Here is a 21,765-nt window from a genome sequence, read left to right as displayed (position 1 = left end):
ACAAATTACACTTATTTGAATAATCTTAATATTTCTATTATATTATATTATATTATAGGATTAATTATATTTTGTCATCCGAGCTATAATAATTTTTATACTTTGCCATCTATTTATTCAATTTATCATCTCAAATTTACGAAGTTTTACGTTTTGCCATTTATAATTACTTTTCAATCAAGTTTTTGATCGAAAAAATATTACATGCAGTGCACATGTTATGTTTAAGGGTAATGTCATATAATATTGTTCACATATGCACAACATATGATTTTTTTGTCACAAAAATAATAATAAAAAATGGTCATACATGACAAAGTACAAATTTGATAAAATTGAAATAGTAAATGATACAAAAATATTTTTGAGGGCAAAATATAAAAATAAGTATAATTTAAACGATAAAATATATATTATATTATATTATATTATATTTATGAAATAGATACGTACATTGGGTACTCGTTTTCACATGAAACAGATAATTAGCATACTAGTCCTTACCATCGTTCAATTATTAAATACAACCCTCGTCCCTACCGTGAACCATCGAAAGCCCGCGATCTCACGGAGAGACCCGGATTGAAACGTAGAAACTACCCCCACCCTCTCTCGAACATAAAACTATTTGCAGGATAATTGATGCCGAAATACTCTTTTTTTTTTTCTTGCAATAACTGTGGCCTAATCATTGTTTTCTGATTTACCAAGTCAACAAATATCAAATATCATTCACGTGCATATACACACACTGCGTCTTCTCACCCATTATCGTTTCAAGCTTCCTTTTCTGTCTACCTTTCTTGGTTCCTTTTGATCTAGCATTTGCTTTCTGCTCGGGCGAACCTGTTTGTGCGAGGTCGGTTGGCGGCTCCGATTGGGTTTTAAAGGTTTGTGTTTCTAGAAGCAATATTGATTAGGGTTTTGAGTTTTTCATTTTAAATGCTTGTGAAAAGTTTTTAGTGGCTATTTAGGGTTAATCTTTACTGATGAATTGGTGATTTTTTTTTTTGTGTTGAAAGTGCTTTAATTAGGATGTTAATGTGGTGAAAATGATGAATCAAGGAGAGAGCAGCGACGCTAGTACTGCTGTTGAGGTAATTTCTCTGATTCCTTGTCTGGGTATGATTTTGTTGATGAACCCTACGTGGAACAGTATTGTTAGTTGTGCATGTTGCTGACTTTTAATATGGAAGATAGGCTTGATTGCTTGATGCAATAGCAGCAGATAACTTTACAGGAACTGCTTGAGATCTTGTTTGTTTTTCTCTTTTCCTGTTGGAAGAGAAGGACAATTTTGTTAAAGTATGCAGTTATTGCTCTACACAACTCCCCTTTTTATGGTACAAAATTTATGTGATCTGTAAAGGTTTATAATTATAAGCTGGCAACTGTTTGGGACACTTATCCGTACTTCCAGTAGGATATTCATTCTAGGTTAGATTTTAAGGATTTGAGAAGCACACTTCAGTGTAGCCAATATCAGTTGTGGATGTTGAAATACTTTGTAAGCTTTATCTTTGGTTAATGTCTGGTCTATTCTTTTTAGTTATTCTATTTAACTGTTCAAATATTTGACAAAAGGAAAAGCCATTATTCAGCTATTTCGTAACGTGAACCTTATGGAATTGATGATCTTGCTGCAATTAAATGAAAATGAAAAATGGAGTTTGTGCAGACCTCTGATTATAGAATTATCTCCAATTTTGAAGAATTGGACCAGAAGTTTTTATAGTACATTCTTACCATTGTTGACTGACTGGGTTGATTTCTGTGCCATCAAGTGATTGATTTTGCAATTATGATCTTTTACATATTTTTGGGATATTCAGCCCAACTTGATAGTAGATTCTTACTTTTTGACTAGAATGATTAGAAATTTAAAGTTCATGCTGAAATTTCACCGTTAAACACGCAACTCACTAGGTCAATAAAGGTTTTAGCTTGTGGATTTGGAAAGTGATAACTCATCTTTATCAAGAGAAAGACAAAAGGTTCTCAATCATATTTAGTTTCTGAATTCAATGTTGTACTGATGCAAGTAATTTGAGCTGTGCTGGATGCCGATCATGAAGTAATCATCACATTGTTGAGAACATCTGCCACTTTGGAAGCCTAAAAGGCTAGAACTAAGCATGTGGGTCTGAGTATGACATTGGTCTAATTAAGAAGACCTTTGTTTGAAAGGTTGCTATCGGTGGTGGACATTAGTAATTGCCGTGTCTGTAGGGCCAATTATCGTCAATTTAATATTCTTTTGGCTAAGTTTTAAGGAGCATGTTTTTTATTATGCTAAAATGTGGTCAGTAAATTCCCCTAGATTCATTGTTATCTTATCATATTTTGACCAAATTTTTGGTGTAGAACCTGTGTCTGAGTTTGACTATCCTATATTGGGACCCAATGTATTAACTACTAGCGAGAGCAAGATATTAGGGGTATAGAAAATTAATTTTCCATTTTAGTAAAAAACTGCATTTTGTTTTCCAATGTTTGCTACGTTTAAAATAATGACATGGCTGCATTAACTTTTGAGGTTAAATCCACGAAGACACTAAATTTGACTCTTTCAACTCTCATCTAGAACTCTTTGCCAAGTCAACTAGCCCTCTAAGACCTGGATCGGGAGTAGTTTGTCATTGTTTCTTTTGATTCTTCATATTTCTTTCTCTGGGATGTCTGGTTGGTCCATTATTATAGCATTCCAAGCTTTTTGGTGTGCAAAACTAAACTCTAATCTTTGTTTGAGTTTTGTTGCTTCTCTGTGGCCAGAATCTTATAATGATTTGCAACCCAGACTGAATAGCCTATCTTTGTCACACGTTTGCGACTAAGTCTCCTTATAACTGCCCTTTCTTACCCCAGCCTTTACCTCAGAAATCTTCCACTCAAATCTTTCTGGTTCTGCTGCAACATGGGATGCTTACTGCATGTATTTATTTATTCATGCTCTTGAGATGTGCTCTATCTTATAATTTAATGCAACATGTAGTTCATATTATTACAATTAGCCAGTTGTGTTCAACTGATGTTGTCGATCTCATTGCTGGACCATAACTCTTTTTCCTTGCATGTGTTAAAAATGACGCCTATTTCAGTGAACATGAATTAAATGTATATTGGTGGGTATTATAGCATGCCATTCCATAGTATATAATATTGCTCTTCTTTCTGCTTTTGCTGTTTCCTGTATATACCAACTGGATTTGAGATCCTGATCACCTTATTACTTTCATGACTTAATTATGCGGTCTTTCCCATATTAACCCTCATGTTTATGCATTAGTAGATATGTTCTTAAGTTTGGTATGTATTCTTCTAGTTATTTTGGTTAATGTAATTGGTTTACTTCTTGTCTCAATTATCAGAAGCATCAGATCAACGATACACACCAAGTTCAATCATCTTATTTTCCGCCTAATTGTGCTGTGGCATCATGGAGCACACAAGGGGAGAATGGAGATCTTTCTACTTCTGGCTACAATCATGATCAACAAGTGGATCCAAACTTGAAAAATGGTCAAGATGGAACAAATTTGGTGTCTAATGGCTCTACATCAAATCCAGGACCTGCAAATTTGGTACAAGGTTATAGTGGTTATGCTGCTTATCCAAATTCTGATCCCTATGGATACAGCAGCACAGGTTATGCAGCTTACTACAATCATTATCAGCAGCAACCGGGTCAGTATCAACAGCCACCCGGTCAGTATCAACAGCAGTCCAGTCAGTATCAACAGCAGCCCAGTCAGTACCAACAGCAGCCCAGTCAGTACCAACAGCAGCCCAGTCAGTATCAACAACAGCCCAGTCAGTACCAACAGCAGCCCAGTCAGTACCAACAACAGCCCAGTCAGTATCAGCCGCAATCTAATCAGTCTTACCCTCATCATGTAGGAGCTTACCAAAACACAGGTGCTCCTTATCAGCCTCTTTCCTCATTTCAAAATACAGGGTCTTATGCTGGGCCTGCAAGTTACTCAAGCACTTATTACAATCCTGGTGATTATCAGACGTCTGGAAGTTACACCAGTGGCAACTATGGTACACAGACCAACTTGTGGCATGGAGGGCAATATGCAACGTACGGTTCCCATCAGTATCCAAACTACACTCCGGACTCAACTTCAGCCTATAGTTCTAGCACTGCTGTTGCAACTTCACAATATCAGCAACATTATAAGCAGTGGGAGGACTATTACAATCAAACTCAAACGGAAGTCAGCTGTGCTCCTGGGACTGAGAATGTATCTGTCTCAATTGCATCTAGTGTAAATAATTCTGTTCCTAGTGGGAGTAGTGGATATACAGCTTCAAACAACCAGATGCCTGCAGCTTACACCCCTTCGTGGAGGCCAGAGTTTAGTTCTTCTGATTTGACTTCTGTGCAGGTTTGGTTGTCCAATTGTTTAAAGTTGTCTCACCCTTAGATAGAAGTCTCTACCTTAGTAACCATATTATTATATAGCTTTGCTTGTAACATATGGGACCAAAGGTTGGTATTATAAAAACATCTAGGGAGGGTGTCTGAGAAATAAATTGTTAAGATGATTTTGCAGTATAAAACAATAAGAAGAGTGTCGTACTCATGCGTTTGATAATGCCACCTAGTGAAAGTGATTTGCTTGGGACTTGATCTGTATGGTTTGGGCTCAATAGAGGTAAGCCTCCAGATGTGTCCGGAACTGGGACTGATATAATTGGACCTAGAGAGAGAAAATTTGACCTAATTACATGGAATTGGTAAAACTATGATATATTTTAACTTTCAAACCTATAAAATTCCTTGTGGAGGCCGAGAATCATCCAAGAGAATGTCCAGAACCGCCTCTTAAAATGATCTAGTGAAAATAATACCTCTGTTCAGCATTGAGTTCTAATATGGCTAAGCTCCGCATTCTGTATAATTTTCCTTCTACATTGTATGGGAGAAAATGCTGCCAAAAGCCTCGATAGTGGTTTCGAATGTAAAACTATCTGGATTCTTCTTAGGTCGGCTTTATATAAATTTTCAAATGATGTAGGAGATGATAGTAATGAAATTAAAGAACTTTTATTGTATTATAAACACTTTGTGTGGCCTAGAAAGAACATAAGAAAACACTAAGCAAGTTATTTTAGTACTCTGATAGAAAGAAAATACATTGAATTTGAGGTATTCTTAGAGTTTGTAGTTCATAATGCCATGTTTCCCTTATGATTATTTCTTATTGCTGCATTGCTCCTTCATTATATTAAGAGATAGTTAAAACATAACCGATAATTGTTTTTTTTTCTAATATCCATGCATCTTAATATGATTCATCGTGAATTTTCTGTTGACATGTCACTATTGGAAAATTTGATATTCTACATGTTTTTCATATATCATTCTAAAGCTAGTTGATGAGCAATCTCATAATCTCCACACTTCCAGGACAAATTAGCCTCGTAAATGTAAATGACATGGGGAGGTCGGTTAATTGAAAAATAAAATTAGGATTTTTTTCGTGTGCAGACATATCTAGAGTCTGATGCTGTATTTGGCTTCTATCACTGGCGTTTTCTCTTTGTTTTTCATTTCCGCTATCCTGCCTATTGCCTGATTATGCATTATAATGAAAATTGATGATACAACCAAAAAGAAAAAAATTGCACATAAACCTATATAGACTGTACCTGAACTTTATGATTCCGCGGCATCTTGGAAAAGTGCAGTTAATTCAACCGAAAATTCATTCAAATCAACTTAACAGGTCAGGGTTGCCTTGGTGACGCTCAGTTTTTTATATGTCTTTGGAGTTATTATAAGAATAAAGCAACAAATAGAAACAAAAATGCTTTTGTGGCAAGAAAGTTAACTGTCTCAATAGAGTGTATGGATAACCTGAACAATCCTTTAATTGATGGATAGGTGTTTACTGATCTTATTTTACGAAGCTGTCACTGAATGGAGCTAATTCTTTCACTCATCCCTTTCTTTTTGTTCTTGGGTGTAAATGACACATTTCTTTTGAGCTAAAAGGAGTTATACTGTAATTTGTACCTTATTCAATTCTAAGTGGACTTTCCTCCTAATTAAATTTGCAAAAGTGTACTAGATTGTTAGCAGCACCAGGCCTGCCATCAGACCTGACAGAGTACTGCTACCATGGGGTATTTGCTGGTAGTTGCATGCAACATATAAAGGAAAACCAATTGAAGGGAGAAGAGAGAGAGAGAGAGAGGGGTGGGTTGGAGGGGAGATATAAAGTCGTGAAGTTTGAACAAAGTTTCAGGCTAATAAGTGGAAAGTGGTGCAAATAGTCAGATTTTTTGTGCATATACAAATAGAAACGTTACAGATTATTCGGTGTCTCAATAAATTGTACTATCTAATACTCCTTTTGTCCTGGAAGGAAACCTTCCATTTGACTAGGCATTGGATTTTAGATGGGAGTTGACAACATGAAACTTTTAGTTAACTTTACACTATTCAGAAAAGAAGTAGTGGTTGAGATTTATTTCTATTTAGGAAATGGAAAGATTTCATTTTGGGACAGGGGGAGTAGTTTGTGAAGACTTGTAACTAACTGAAGATACCATTTTGTCCATATGATGATCAATCCTGGTTGGTTGTACTCTTATCAGGTTGATTGCATGTATGGGCGTTGAATGATTAACTTTGTGGATTGAAATAAATTATATTGGATGTGAAGTACCTTTTACTCTTATTCATTACCTATTATGTTTATTTTTTTGTTAGTTCGTGTAACTATTTTTCACTCTCTTGTAATTCAAGTCGATCACAGTTTGTGCGAAATTGTATATTTTTGCTAACATGTGATATTTTAAAATACATGTATATAGAGTATCATCTTTATTTTTAAAGTATTTAAATTGTCATTCACCTTTACTTTCGACTAAATTTTTTTTATAATATAGTTTACAAAATTTGTAAAATTGATAGCTTAAAACCCCCACCCCCCCAAAAAAAAAAAAAAAAAAAGAAAAACAAAAAAGTTCCCATAAACCATATAAAGGAAATGCTGTTGGATGTTCGCATAGTGAAGACGATATCCTGTTCCTTACAGTTTGACAGTTGTATAGCTTTATTAGCTATAGTTCAATCTTCCAGGACTGAGCCGTTTAAGTTTACTGCTGAGTTGTAAGTGCAAGCTTTTTAAATGTATATGCTTTGCCCCTCAGCATCTGGAATTTAGTGTAAAGGAACAAATTTAATTTTTTAGTCATTGTAACAACCATATATTTATTTAAATACTTTTGAAGGGCGGCTAGGGCTGGGTTTGAAGCTTGCTTGCATTTATTGGAAAAATACTAATAGATTATAACAAGTTGCTTTTCATCAGAATTGGCATGTCAATCTCAGCTTATTACTGTGGTTTTGTTGTCAGCCTGTTGCAGTGAGTGGCAGTGCCCCTGAAGGTTACTGGAAACATGGGGCTTCTGCTTTACAAAATGACTTACCTAACTCTGTAGAACCGCATGCTCAAAAGCCACCAGAAGTAACTCCTGCTCATGAAAGTTTCCAAAATCAACAGACCTCTACCTTTTCCCAAGGCTCTACTGCACTGTATCCAGCTTCTTGCCAATTTTCTCAGATTCAACAGTCATCCTTCCAAGCTGGTCTGCAACCTTCTGAACCTCTAGATTCACGCAGGGCAAGCAAATTGCAAATTCCAACCAATCCAAGAATTGCTTCAAACCTACCCTCGAGTATATCAAAATCCGACAAAGATAGCTCTATGACTAGTACAGGTGCAAAGCCAGCCTATGTCAGTGTCATAATGCAGAATCCAAATCAAAAAGTTGCATCGTACGAGGAAGATGATTCCATGCTCAAGGTTAGAAAGTTTTGTTACTTAAAGCCTGTCATTTTCTAGCTTTGCTAAGAAATTAAATATTAAATGATTATCAGCTCTTAGATTAGGTGGTCGTTTAACAAGCTTGTTTGGCTTTGAACTGAATAAAACAAAAATGCTGCATACCATGTCTTTTCTCGCCTTTTACATTGTCCTATCACTTGTATCACATTTAGACATCAACATTTACACTTTGTGACAAGTATATGGAGTTTATTACTTTAAACTTTATGCATGTGAAAGAAACATGGGACAAACAAAAGTAACAAGCGAGAAGAAAAATGGATGGAGTAGATTCTTTTCTGTTTCCTAGTAACATTGGGTGTAAAATGAATGTGTAAATTGGGTTGGGGTACAGATTGGTAGATTTGGTTGTATTAGGGCCAATTACTGGAAATTGGGTGGTTAACATAAATTTGCAAAGCTTGTTTGATGCAGCTGTTTGTGAAAGTTGATGAAACTAAAATTAATGACTAGAACAAGCAGGTGGCCTAAAGTCACGCCCAAATGAGTTAAGACCTTGAGATCTTTATTCAAATTTGGGAATAATCATTCATAGAGTGGAGTGGAATATATTGGGATTGCTCAACCTAGATTCTAGTAAATGAGGGATTTGTTGTATTGAGCTATGTTGTTGATAATATTGGATATATCAGTACAAAACATTAACTTGTAGAAGTCCATAAGATTTATACTTTGCTTCTAAAATGGAACTATTTGATGGCAGATTACTTTTACATTGTGTTTTTTGTGCTTTTCCTCTTTTCTTTTGTTGTGGTGGGGGTGCAGGGTTGGGGCGTGGTTAGTTGTCTATTCTTCTCTATCATGATATATTTTGTAAAGAATATATTGGCATTGGAAATCAAAAAGGGAAAGTTTGTAGTCTTTTCTTTATTTTTCCAGTTTTTGTACACTGGTAATATTAGGATGCAATGAATTATCCACTTACTGATAAAAAGCTCTATGTTTAGCCCAAAAGAAGAATTTCTTGGATTTGTTTCTCATACGATTGGTGTTTTCTATTGAACTAGGAAAAAGATAGCTTTTCAATGATAACCGGACATTCGTAATTTTAACTGAGAATACATTCATATATCATTAAGTCGTACAATTTTTGAGATAAAAAAAGCTACTTTTTTTGCCTGGGCTTGAACATTCCCAGTTAAGCTTGAATGAAATTCTATGCCATGTCGCTAATTTAGGCGTCTAGTGCATCTTCACAGAGTGTTAACCGACGATGGCAGTGAATTACTGAATTAGCATTTGGAAAAATTCTGTTTCTGGTACAATGAGAGAAGTGTGGTCTTTTGGATTTTTATTAACTACCAAGTACTGTGTGACCGATGTAGAAGGATTAGAGGAGGTTGGATTGGATGAACTTTCTTAAGCAGGTATCTAGGTCTTATTTTTCTCTTGGTAAAAAATAACTGTGGTGAGCTCTCTATGTCACTTTAAGAAACAGCTAGACAACTTGATCTGGTCAAATGAAATGCTCCTGTTGTTGGTTTCTGAAACATGGCAGCAAACTTTTGTGTTTTTTGTGGAGGGCAGCACTTTACCACTTGATCTGCTTTATTTGGTTAAGTAATAAATCTGAGACACATGGCTTCCCTTCAGGGCATTTGGTTTAGGATATGATAATTAAGCTATGACGCAAAATACTGAAACCAGTGATGAAACACACCTTCATTTATTTAAAAGTTTAAGCTGTAGATTTAGTTTGTACCCTCAAATTCGTTCATTTATTGAGCATCGTGGGAAAAAAGATATGATTGATGCAGAAACTTAATGGCATTCAATTTCCCGCATACAATTTAGCCCAAGAGTTGCCATCATATTGGTAATTGACATCATGAAGTAAGCATGCAGGAAGAATTAAGTCGAATTTCTTTCCTTTTGCAGCCTGGTATGTTTCCAAAGTCATTGCGTGGTTATGTTGAGAGGGCTTTGGCTCGTTGTAAAAATGATAGGCAAAAGACAGCCTGCCAAGCTGTCTTGAAGGAGGTATAATCTATACACTATAGCTTTGTTACACACGTTTGAGGAAACTGAGAAAATTTCTTTTTGAATGATGCAAACATCAACATTCCGGTACTGATATTCTGGGATTCATAATTTTACATGAATCGGCCGTTTTGTTACATGTTCTGGTTGCTATGTTGGCTTTAGAATTGTCACTTGTGAAATACTGCAGGCGTCTCATAAGTTGAGCATGTGTATGTTGTTACCACTGTTTTTCTGAAGCATGATTGTAATGATATTGGACCAGAGAAACTAATACAAGTACTATGCTTTAAATATTATAATTGTTATGAACCTAAGATAAATATAGTTTGATACTCGTTTCAGTGAACCTAAAGTAAATATAGTTAGACACTCATTCCAGTGAATAATACTTTCACGAATAGTATTTATTATGCTAGTACAATGACGAGACTGATGCTATACCTATTTAATATATTTCTGTTGATGGGCTATCTGGATACTGAGCATAATTTGGGAAAAAACATTTACTTGTTTGGATATATAATCTCCAACCTCCTCTTTGTCAACATATTATATGGTTTAGAAGAGTTGTGTCTCTTTGCTGGCCTAGATTATAGCAAAAGTAACTGCAATGAAGTAGAGAAGGGAAAAAGAGATTTGTGTATTACTGAAATGAAAAAACCACCTCCTTGGAGTATATAGAGATGGTGTAACCGCCTTGCACACAACGTGATAATCAACTTCAATATGTTCTGTTCTCTGATGAAACACTGGATTACTAGCTATGTGAACAGCCGCTTGATTGTCACAGTACATAGGCACCGGATCTGTTTATGTGAAACCCGCAGGTCCTAGGTTCGAAACCTGGCTCTCATAATGTGTGAAAAGTGGAAAAGGGAAAAGAGATTTGTGTACTACTGAAATAAAAAACCACCTCCAATATAATAGAGATGACAGGGACCCTACCAAACATAACTATCCTACTAGATACATACAATTATATAATATCTTCTAATGTATACCTTCTAACAGTAACTTCCTAAGTCATCATCTAGAGCTTAATCCAGAATAGGAACTTCAAGTCTCCATGTTCATGGGAGTACAGTCCTGTTTGAAGAATGCTATGACCATCCATGATCCTACCTGCTCACCCACTGACAACCATATTGTTGTTCTGTATGTGTTTTTGAGTTTGAGACATTAATGCCTTCCTGTACATCTTTTTCCTAAGACTATGCAGTGTGTTTAGAGCATGTATTAATCTTTAAGTAGACCAAAAAACCTACAGCAGCAAGAATTTAGAATAGTAGCTTCTTGTTTCCACTCTTCCCCATTTTTCTCAATTTCACAATTGCCTACCTTGATACAAACTTTGGGTTAGATCCCTCATTTTCTTTCCAAATAGCAGGTGAGAAATGGGCAAACCTTGCATATTTTTCTCCCTTTTCATGGTTCCATCTTTATATATATCTGAGTCCTCGCGTGTTTTCTGTCGTAGTTTGATAAAGAATAGATTGAGACTGTAATCGAGAAAGTGAAGTGCATTTAAGTAGAGCAGTGGGTAAAGCAAGCTGTTATATGGTAATATTTAAAAACTCAAAATGGAAATTAGTTTCGTGTTTAAGGGATTACTATTTCCTCATTCTATTACAAAAAGGACAGTTAAGAGCTTTCCTTGTGGTGTTGGAGCTTGCCAAATGTTCCTTTTGGTGTGCCTTAATGTTCCTGAAGAAGTTTGTTAGGTCACCTTTTTGATGCAAAGGCCATAGCAGTTTTCATTTATTTGCTTGTTATGTTTCGTGCTAGGTTCTGATAAGTACCTATCATTGAATGAGTAAAACTCGTCTTTGCATGTTGTTGTAAGTTTTTTTCCATGTCACCTGTATAATACGCAGGGTAGTTTCCCTTCATTATATTTCTGGAATATTTTGATAATGAAATCTGGAGAAGAGACTGGGCCTTTTTGGTTCAAATCACAATTTGGCATTTGAATATTCGTAAATCCGGGATATAGATAATTGTTCATCCTTTTTCTAATTTCCCCTTTTCTTATTAATCTTAATCGTTGTAGGTTTAGTCTCAGATTAGTATCATATTCAGAGTAATTTCCGTTCAATATATTGCAATTGTACTATCATCTTCTGCTAATAATATAATTTTTTTACTATGTCCTTTGATCTTAATGTTCTATTACTCATTTAACACTTAGGTAATAACAAAAGCAACTGCTGATGGCACACTTTACACGAAAGATTGGGACACTGAGCCTCTATTCCCCCTGCCGACTACTGATGCTTTTAACAAGCAGTATGGTTTTCTGTACAATGCATCGATTTGTTCATAGAAATGACTAATGAGAGCGAATCACATATGCATCTTACTGTTATCCTGCAGTGATACACAGTTACCTATACCAACCTCTGTAATGCCAAAGAGTAAGAGTCCTAGTCGGCGAGCCAAAAGTAGGTGGGAGCCTATTCCAGAAGAGAAGGTGGTTGACAAATTTGCTAATATTTCTTATGGAACTGCAAAATATGGTGGCTGGAACAGCAAACAGGTAAATATAAGAAACTTTTCATGGCTGTTTCAATTTTTTGGTGATTGGAGAAAATAGGTAGGCTGTTGTGTCATATAGCATGTTTCTTTTAACACGCGTTCAATAATTTCTACACTGATATGAGTGGGTTGTACAGCTGTTTTAGTTGATTCTTTTGGTTATCTACATTCTCCAAATTCAGTCTTAGCTTATTAATATGGATTGATTCATTTGAATGTCGACTTGATTTTGGGTGTAATCAGTTGTAAGAACAAATGGGTTATTTATTTGGTGCAAGATTGTACGGAATCACACATCTGAATTGTAATCCTGAACAAGTGATTACAACTCAACTGAACATGGATCTGCACTGCAATTTTCAGTTGTTCATGTGGAAGGGCTTTTAGAATAATTTTCATGTATATAATCTGAAGACTTGACGAGGACCTCATTCAATTTTGACTACTCTATGTCCTTTAGTTAAGAAAATTGAGTGCTTTATCACACGATTATAATGTTAAATGACTGACTATATTCATGTATTTGTAGTTTTCAGGTGGAAAAATAGAGAATAAGGACCATTTTGGCACAAAATTTTCTTTATCAGATCAGAAAGGTTCCAGTAAAAATTTTACCAGACCTGCTAAGAGGCAGCGTCTTGGCGAAGACCTGAATGCTGGTGATGATGGTGATATTTCTAGCGATAGTGACAAGGAACAAAACCTGACAAAATATTATTCTGCTGCAATTGCACTTGCGGACTCACCAGAGGAGAAGAAAAGGCGCGAAAATCGTTCGAAACGTTTTGACAAGGGACATGGAAACCAAGTAGAAAAAAATAACTTAAGAGGAAAAGATGTGGGAGCTGGTAAATCATATGCAAGACGTGCTAGTGCGGTAGTGCTTAGCAGAACATTTGACGAAAGTGGGAGCAGGGCTGTTGAAGATATTGACTGGGATGCTCTTACTGTTAAGGGAACGTGTCAGGAAATTGAGAAACGCTACCTGCGCCTTACTTCTGCACCTGATCCTGCTACGGTAAACTGTCTTAGCTTCTTCCTGTAATGTAAAGGAAGGTGATAAGGCTTCTTATGATGAAAGATTATGTTTTTGAAGTAGATATTGCTTTGCAGGTGAGACCTGAAGAGGTGTTAGAAAAAGCTTTGCTAATGGTTCAAACTTCTCAAAAGAATTACCTTTACAAATGTGATCAGTTAAAATCAATACGACAAGATCTTACTGTACAACGTATACGCAATGAGCTTACAGTTAAGGTACTTGTTGTTTTGACTCCTTCATTCATTGCACACTGTTCTTTGATGACTGTATTTTTCTGTTGATGAGTATGCTGGCTTCACTGTCGTTTTTCTCCCAATGTAAACTTGAGATGATGAGCCACCTTCTTTAGACTTGGTTGATTTATGGCGGTTATCTAGTATCGTGTTTCATTTTTTTATTTTTCTTTTCAGGTGTATGAAACTCATGCTAGATTGGCTATTGAAGTGGGGGACTTGCCAGAGTATAATCAGGCTAGTTCTTGGAACTTTATGCTTTCTTGTGGATGACTTATGTATTTTACCTTGTCAATTATTTTTTTCTTTCTATCATATTATTCATTAGCGCACACATTTTCTGATGGCCCCAATTTTAGCTGCTCCTATAGCATTGGATTTTTCATATTTCCTATTATTGGGCATCAAATATGTGTACCAGGAGGGTTATTCGGATTTCTGATTCATCACTTGCCTAATGATGTCGTGTTCTGTAACCATTATGTAAATATTGCTCTGGGTTAGCTCTTACCCATGTTACAGTAAGACAGGGCTAAGTCTGATGTTTATGAAATAAGACTAGCATAGTATCATGTCTTTCCCTGTTACAGGATAACAGAATGGAAATATAGATAATATAAGAATTATCGATGGGTAACATTTTTCAAAGACAAAGCTGAAAAGTAAGATTCCTGGGTAGCTTTTAACCAGAATATACCGCTAAAAGATTAAGCAAAGGGTTGGATTTTGATTGTTAATTGCTAAAATTGACAATTAAGCAAAAACTTTCAGTTGTTTTCTCAGGTTGGAAGAACACCTAAACAGTTAATTAGCGCACTAGGCTGGTTGGTTCTTATAAGCTTACCAAGTTGTGGCATCTGGTACTTTTATTGAGTGAGGGGACTAGGAAAGTGGAAGCACAAAGAGGAGAAGGGAGCATGTGGCCTTGCTATATTTGGGCAAGACTGCACATCACACTGTTATTTCTTTATAACAAAATATTATTAGCATGGATTAAAGAGTCCATAGTAGAAGTATTCTTCTAGCACTTGGAAAAGGACTAAGACTCAAAGTAGAATATGCTGAGTAATTAATTATTAAACTTATCTTACATGACCAAGGACTCTGTCCTAACTAACACTCAATGAATAATCGCAAACTTTAGAAAAACCTATATACCTGGTCAAATTTTTTAAGTAAGCTGCAACTACAGCAGAACCTCAAACATTATTGAATAGTTAAAGAAGAAACCCACACCTACAGTAAAAACTCTTAGACGTATGTTTTATGAGCCTTTGCTGCATATCATTTCCAAACTTTGATATGCAGCATGCATCTGTTTTTGTTGATTTTTGCTCCTGAGCATGTCTCTTGGGATATCATTGTGGATGAATCTTTCATTCAGTATAGCCATAGGGTTAGTGTTCAGTATATCTTCATCAAAGTTGAATAAATTTTCTGTTGATTGAATTGCTCTTATATGCCTCTTCATTACCAGATGATATTGCAACATAGTATCTCATATCATCCAGGCCATGTATTTTCTGTATAATGGTGAACATAGGTCATGTTTGGTTTTCTTTCAGTCATTACTGTGATTTATCCTGAGCTGTATTGGTACTTCCTAAAGTGAGCCCTTTATGTCTTGTTACATGATGCTCGTATCTCTTAACGGAAGAAAAGAGTAAAAAAAAATTAATTTGGTCACCTTTCATGTTAGCAGAAACTCTTTCTTCTTCATCCCAGAACGGAGAGGACTGTGGTTTCCGCAGGTATGAAGTTAGTGAGAGAGATATGAAATAGAAGTACTTCTCGTACATTGTATTTCTGGCCTTTTGGGGGCATACATTTGGAAAATCATCATGTCCACTCCTCCAACCAACTGATCGCTCCTATAAAGAAAACCTTACTATGATGAGAAAGACCAACATTGTAATCTTTCTTTACCAACATATTGTTGCCCATCGCCCCAGGGCTTCTGTCTCCGTTCCTGAGAGGATGAATGAGAACACTTAATATGAAGCTATGATTTCAGCAATTTACTGAGAATGGATGAAAACAGGAAGAGTAAATCATGCTAGAGGGCATGTTGTATTGTTCTCTCTGATGAGTTTGCTATATAACTTTGTCATTTCTGGTTGGAAGAAGGAGAGCAATCACCAAATTATACTGATCTTTTTGCAGTCCTTGTGAGATGGGGACTGAAAAACCTAGAATCTGCCACTTTTTCCCTCCAAAGATATCAACTTTATTATCAAGAATAATGTACTTGGTGAGTTTTTTGAGGGTGTTTCGCGAAGGTTGCATGCAACATGGTAAAAGCATGTAAGATGAATATTTAGGGGAAGCACCTTGCTTAAAGCACACGCTGTATTGAGAAGGTCTTGAAAGCATTCAAGTCAGTATTTGGTGAAATTGTATAGCCTACAGTTTATAAGTTCCAAATGTGAAATGCTAGCAGCTCACCTTTTTCTATAAAACGAGTAAAGGAGACCCCAACCACTTCAAGTCCTATAGTCTGCCTGAATCAATAGCAAAGCTTAACACATTTTATAAAGCTCACTATTCTAATACTTTTAACGTTTTCTTTTTTTATTTCTTTTCGGATAAAATCTAAAATCTCCTAGCCCTAAAAGTTCTTAAGATGATTCTTCAAGGAGTGCTGTACTATTCATAATGCAAAGGGGAAAACATGATAATCCAATACATAATACAGTGGACAAAATTGTAGGTCTTAGAACACTGACTATAGTTTGGTAGGGAGCAGAATGGAGATAAACACATTTTGTGGGTTGATGAGGTTATTATCTATTTCGAGAATTTTTCATTTCATAATGAGTTTAGTACTCGATACTCCTTTTGAACTATACACCATATTTCATCATTGTTGCTCTATGGGAACTTCATTTGTCTCGATATGCCATATATGTTTGATGTCTCTTTTAATGCTATGTTGTTCTGTATGAATGAAGCATCATTACTGTAGAGCTCGTCATTGCTCTTAACCCTAGCAGCTTTGTTCTTTAGTAGAACTAATCTCTTTATAGTGCTAGTTTTCTTGTCCGACAAACTCAAGTTAAATGCCTGATGAAAATGGGACGGATAGATAGTGCGTCAAAGACTATTTTTGTTAAATTGCATCTAGATAAGTGCATTACTTGAGTGCTTTTTAAAATAAACTTTTCATTGTTTTGCAGTGCCAATCACAATTAAAAACACTGTATGGTGAAGGAATTACAGGATGCCATATGGAATTTGCAGCGTACAATTTACTATGTGTGATGTTGCACTCGAATAATAACAGGGATCTCCTGTCAGCAATGTCCAGGTTTGCGACTAAATCCGAGTTTGGCTTTGTTTGCATTGGTTCATTTCTGTGAATCCTTAGATTATTGCATGAAGTGCTGGTTGTTGCCTGATCTGGATGACAATGGAGCACTGTTATTGCCTATTCTCATTCAGCCATCTCTTCTCTCTCCCTCGGCTTTTACACATTACATCCATGTCTAGTATTTGATCCTCTGCCCTGCCCACCTTCTATTCTTGCTTTACCGTGCAAATTCCATATTCTTTCTTGTGATTTCTACAGAAGTGATTAGTGATCAAAGGGGTGGAAGCTTCTGAACAGCAATTTCTAATATCAACTACTCGCATTTGAAAATGAATGTCCCACATTTCATGAAACAGCTTTCAAGAGGTTTTTTCAGCAACACTTTCTGTTATTCTCCACAAATAAAAAGGAAATAAATAATCTGTCCCCCGCGATATAGACTCTGCAAGCATCAGATGGTCGAGGAGGCAATGGTTATATGGTTGTGGCTCTTAGTTGATAGGTCTAGTGGTTGAGTAAGGGTGACTGAGGTGTTGTCTTGGTTCTGGTTATAACATGTTCATCTCGTCTAAAATTTCAAGTTGTTAAAGAGGAGATATTAAATACCTAATATCTGTAGTGGTGCCACGCGTACCTTTTGTATGCAGCTGGAAGCCTATCTTTTCTTATAAAGTATAGCACGTGATATTTTTTTTTCCCTTCTAATAATGGATTGTGATATACGAAGAGAAGACCTCTTTTTAGTTTGGCTTGATATTATGTTGGATAACTACCATAACTAAAAACTCAGTGGCTTTTCTGGATTCGGCTTCGAAGATCTCTAGTGGTGGTTTCCTGATATTTGAAGTTAATTGATAGTGTGGCTTTGGTTGACTCTGAGGGAAAACAACTTATCTTTCTTGGTCAGTTATGATAAGGTTTCCTTGGGAATATATGGAAGGAAAAAGAAAGCATTCAGTTGATGAATCTGCAAAGCTCCAAATAAGTAACGGAAAGGCGATGGAGGCAAGCATCTTTGAACATGACTCTGAGAAAACTATTGTTGCTGCACAAAGATCTTCATGAAATAATTTAGATTAAAGAATTTGCTGAAATGTCTATGCTTGTCGAGCATATCAAAGAGAAAAGAAATTCATGTGTTTCAGGATATACTGTAACATCAAATATCATTAGCTGGGCTCCTTCTTGCTTCAGATAATGTGTGCTCTCTTTCAGTTGGGCATTCTTTCTGTCCCAGAGTTATTCGAATCATAAGGAGACTAATTGTTTTGTGATTTAATTTTAATTGGATGCTTCTCAATCTTAAGGGATATGAGAGATTCATTAGGCATCTTGAACATTACCTAATATTTATAACAATAAGAGAAGTTTTAAAAAGTAGGTCAATAAGTCCAAGAAGCATTGCTGCTTTTCGTTGATGCTTGAGTAACCGTATCCTTTTCCGGAGTTACCAACCTGGTTAGGGGATGTTTAATCTAGCATTCACAATCTCGTGTCAGCACAAAGGTTTCTGAGGTGAAAGGATGAAATTGCAATTAAACTGGGTAAAGGAATATATTAGACTCATTTTTTTCTCTGACATATTAGCTTTATTGCAATCTTAGTTTCAAAGTATCTATATTGGTTTTGTATCAAATTCCTAGTTTCTTTAAATAAATTCAGTTTTAGCTTCGCAATAGTGAAATGCTCTTGTGGTTCCCAGGATCAAGAGTGCCTTAAGTACATGATAATGTTGTAAAATGATTTATGACCGATTGCCTTCATGGATTTATCATGTCTTTCTTTGCCATTTATTTTGTTTTACAGATTATCAGCTAATGCTAAAAAGGACAAAGCAGTAAAACATGCTCTTTCAGTTCGTAGTGCTGTGACATCTGGAAATTATGTGACATTTTTCAGACTTTATAAGACGGCACCTAATCTTAACACCTTTCTTATGGGTTCGTATGCTGTGCTATTTGGATAACCAGTTGTTTATGCATTCCTCATTAACTTGTATATACATGATGAATATATTTCATATATTTGCAGATCTTTATGTTGAAAAAATGCGATATGCAGCTGTAAAATGTATGTCTCGTTCATATCGTCCTACAGCTCCTGTGTCATATCTTTCTCAAATTCTCGGCTTCACTAATGCATTGCCTACAAGTGAATCAAGTGATGAGAAGGAAGTGGATGGTGTGGAAGAGTGCATAGAATGGTTAAAAGCCCACGGTGCATGCCTCATTTCAGATAGCACAGGGGAAACATTACTTGATGCAAAGGTAATTTCTGTCTTCATTTCACTTCAATGTGAAATTGGGGTAATTTGTTGAAAAAATGCTTTGTCTTCAAAGCCCCCATTTAGTACGTCTTTCTTTCTTCCTGGATGTAACAATCGCATTATTTTGATATATCTATGAATATGACATAATTATTTTTGCTCAGATAGAAAATAAAAAACTCTAATATTCCAGCTTAATCTTTTGAGTTTCTGATGGTTCTTCGACCACCACCTCCGTTTTTGGATGTGTCTGGTGGTGGGTTATTTCGAAGTTTCTACGCATATTTGATATTATGGGCCAATTTGCATCTGAAGCAACCAGTGCGTACGTGTCATAATATCTATTATTCTCCAATTTTGTCCATAATATCCAATAATACCAGATTAGGTGTAAATACCATGATATAATTGCATCTTACCAATATTGTCTGCGGGTTTTGTGATATCATTTTCTGTAATATCCGATAGTATCAATGACCATCTGATAGTATTAGATTATCTCCAATGTTCTATCCCATGGAATTTACACTTGTTCTTTGGATACTGCTTTATGTTTTAGTGAATTATTTATTATACAGATAATAGACGTTTTGTTGGTGTAGTTACTAAAATACCATTATAATCACATTATGTTGACTAACTTTATGTTTAACTTTATTTGTATTTGATGCAATATGTATAATATATATGTATATATGTTATGTTCTAATTAGTAATTTGTGTTATCTATAATCAGTCTTGTTTGGAGTTGTAAATTTGTAAGCACAATCTTGACTTGTTGTCTATGTTGGCAAACTATGCTGTTTCCACTTTTCTTTTCAGATTCTACCACTTGTGATAGATGCATGAACTTTTATTGTGAACTTAATGTAATTGCTTAGTATGCCTTTTCCCTGGAATTTATAGCTCCGCACCCATGTGTCATCAGTCCTTCTTTTGGTTTATATATTTGCAAGTAATCTAGTCTCGTCACTTTTCTTTGGAAGAACATGTATTGTTCTATTGAAGTGGCATCTGATAACAGGGACTATATATGGTTTCCCTGTGCATGGATCAACTTTGTATACTCTATTGTCATTCACAAAAGTCAACATAAATGCACAAAAATATGATGGAACCATTCATGTTCATGTCAAAGACTTGCAGTTGGCGTTTCTGGTTGGTGGTGACCTTTCTTCATCTTTTAAATCTCTGTATAAAAGTACAGCTTAATTTGCAAAATGATGCCCTTTTGTTGGTGGTATTACACTAGCTAAGTAGAATAATATGCATCTTAAGTGATAGTACATTATGCGTTTTCACATGTGGAAGGATAGCAGTTTCTTTAGCACATTGTTTCTCATATTCTTGATGTAGAATGCTAAAAAGCAGAAAAGTGCAAACAAGTCCCAGTAATGTACGTGGGTGGTTTAGCCTTTACCTGGCATGCCCTTTGTGTTGCCATTTGCTGACACAAGAAGAAACATTATTGATTGCATATTTCAGTTGAATTTTTTTTTCATAATTCCTGGTTGTGTGTGCAGGCTTCTGCATCGAGTCTATATATGCCGGAGCCTGAAGATGCTGTATCGCATGGAGATGCAAGTCTTGCAGTTAATGATTTTTTGACTCGGAGTTTAGCGTAGGTCAATCAGCCAACGAGGTTCAAAGAGTCCCCTGCAGAAAGCTAGTGATATAGGTCTGCTGAATCATGAAACAGCTTCAAACATCAAAATCTTGAATTGAGTCATGGAATGACGTGTTGAAACAAATGACCTGGAGTTGGCAATATTTAGTGAGAGTCCCACCTGTACGATTAAAGAGACCACGTAAGAGTACAACTGTATGATTCAAGCATTATGTGAAATTCACATGGAGATGAATTGCTACATTTACGATGTTATCCGAGTAGTAGAGGCTGCCTATTGTGTGCATCAACCTCGTTGTATCCATGAAGTAACCATTCTTTTCATTATAGTACATTTTCGCATACTGTAATAAGAGGAGCAAAATTAGGTGGCTGTACTCTTAACTGTATATTGGTCGAGTATAACATGATAACTTTGACATGATGTTTACCAATTTCAATTGCATGAACTAATGTTGTTGCTGTTGCTGCTGCTTTTTACTCTTCTTTTCCAGTTTCTACCCAGGAAGAGGTTCAGCGGCCATTATCCAATTTCTCGCTTGGATTCTTCCAGTTGGCTGCACCATCATCTAGAGTGTATACACAATTAGACATTGATCTACGATCTCTCACGCCCGACTAAAAACTAGAAATAATATAACATTCTACTATAATTTCTCATTAGCATATTCCATGAAGTAAATATTTAGTTCTTTTGAACAACTTGTGGTTTCTAGCTTTGTATGGTTGTTTGTCAAGGCCGAACTGATACATTCAGATCAAAATGCGACAGTAGGCGTAATAATGCATGTATTGTGGGAACAATGGATGCATGGAGTTATTGTTTTGGTTCCGTGTCATCAAAGGAGTTTCTCTTATATGCAGCTTTATATGAAGATACCAAAGTGCATGGGTTGTGATTGCCAAA

The 21,765-nt window shown here is 35.8% G+C and overlaps 1 protein-coding gene across 2 annotated transcripts; it reads left to right on the top strand.

Annotated features, from left to right (window-relative positions):
* The first annotated feature begins 503 nt into the window (after positions 1-503).
* SAC3A (SAC3/GANP/Nin1/mts3/eIF-3 p25 family) lies at positions 504-21,279 on the top strand. Of its 2 annotated transcripts, XM_011093190.3 has the most exons (14): positions 505-890; positions 1,023-1,097; positions 3,369-4,391; positions 7,374-7,823; positions 9,744-9,845; positions 12,037-12,134; positions 12,222-12,384; positions 12,913-13,401; positions 13,497-13,637; positions 13,833-13,892; positions 16,832-16,962; positions 18,772-18,905; positions 18,997-19,232; positions 20,755-21,279. In XM_011093190.3, exons 2-14 carry the CDS (start codon positions 1,053-1,055, stop codon positions 20,854-20,856), a joined length of 3,174 nt encoding a protein of 1,057 aa, XP_011091492.1. In that variant the 5' UTR covers positions 505-890; positions 1,023-1,052; the 3' UTR covers positions 20,857-21,279. The 2 variants fall into 2 exon arrangements, with proteins under 2 accessions (XP_011091493.1, XP_011091492.1); XM_011093191.3 differs by lacking the exon at positions 9,744-9,845 and having other exon boundaries at positions 504-890.
* Positions 21,280-21,765: the final 486 nt, after the last annotated feature.

The sequence above is a fragment of the Sesamum indicum genome, linkage group LG10 (genome assembly GCF_026168435.1).
Source record: "Sesamum indicum cultivar Baizhima isolate 11 linkage group LG10, ASM2616843v1, whole genome shotgun sequence".
In the NCBI taxonomy this organism is placed as follows: Eukaryota; Viridiplantae; Streptophyta; class Magnoliopsida; order Lamiales; family Pedaliaceae; genus Sesamum; species Sesamum indicum.
Note: the sequence above shows the minus strand (reverse complement) of the source record. Positions and strands in the feature narration are given on the sequence as shown.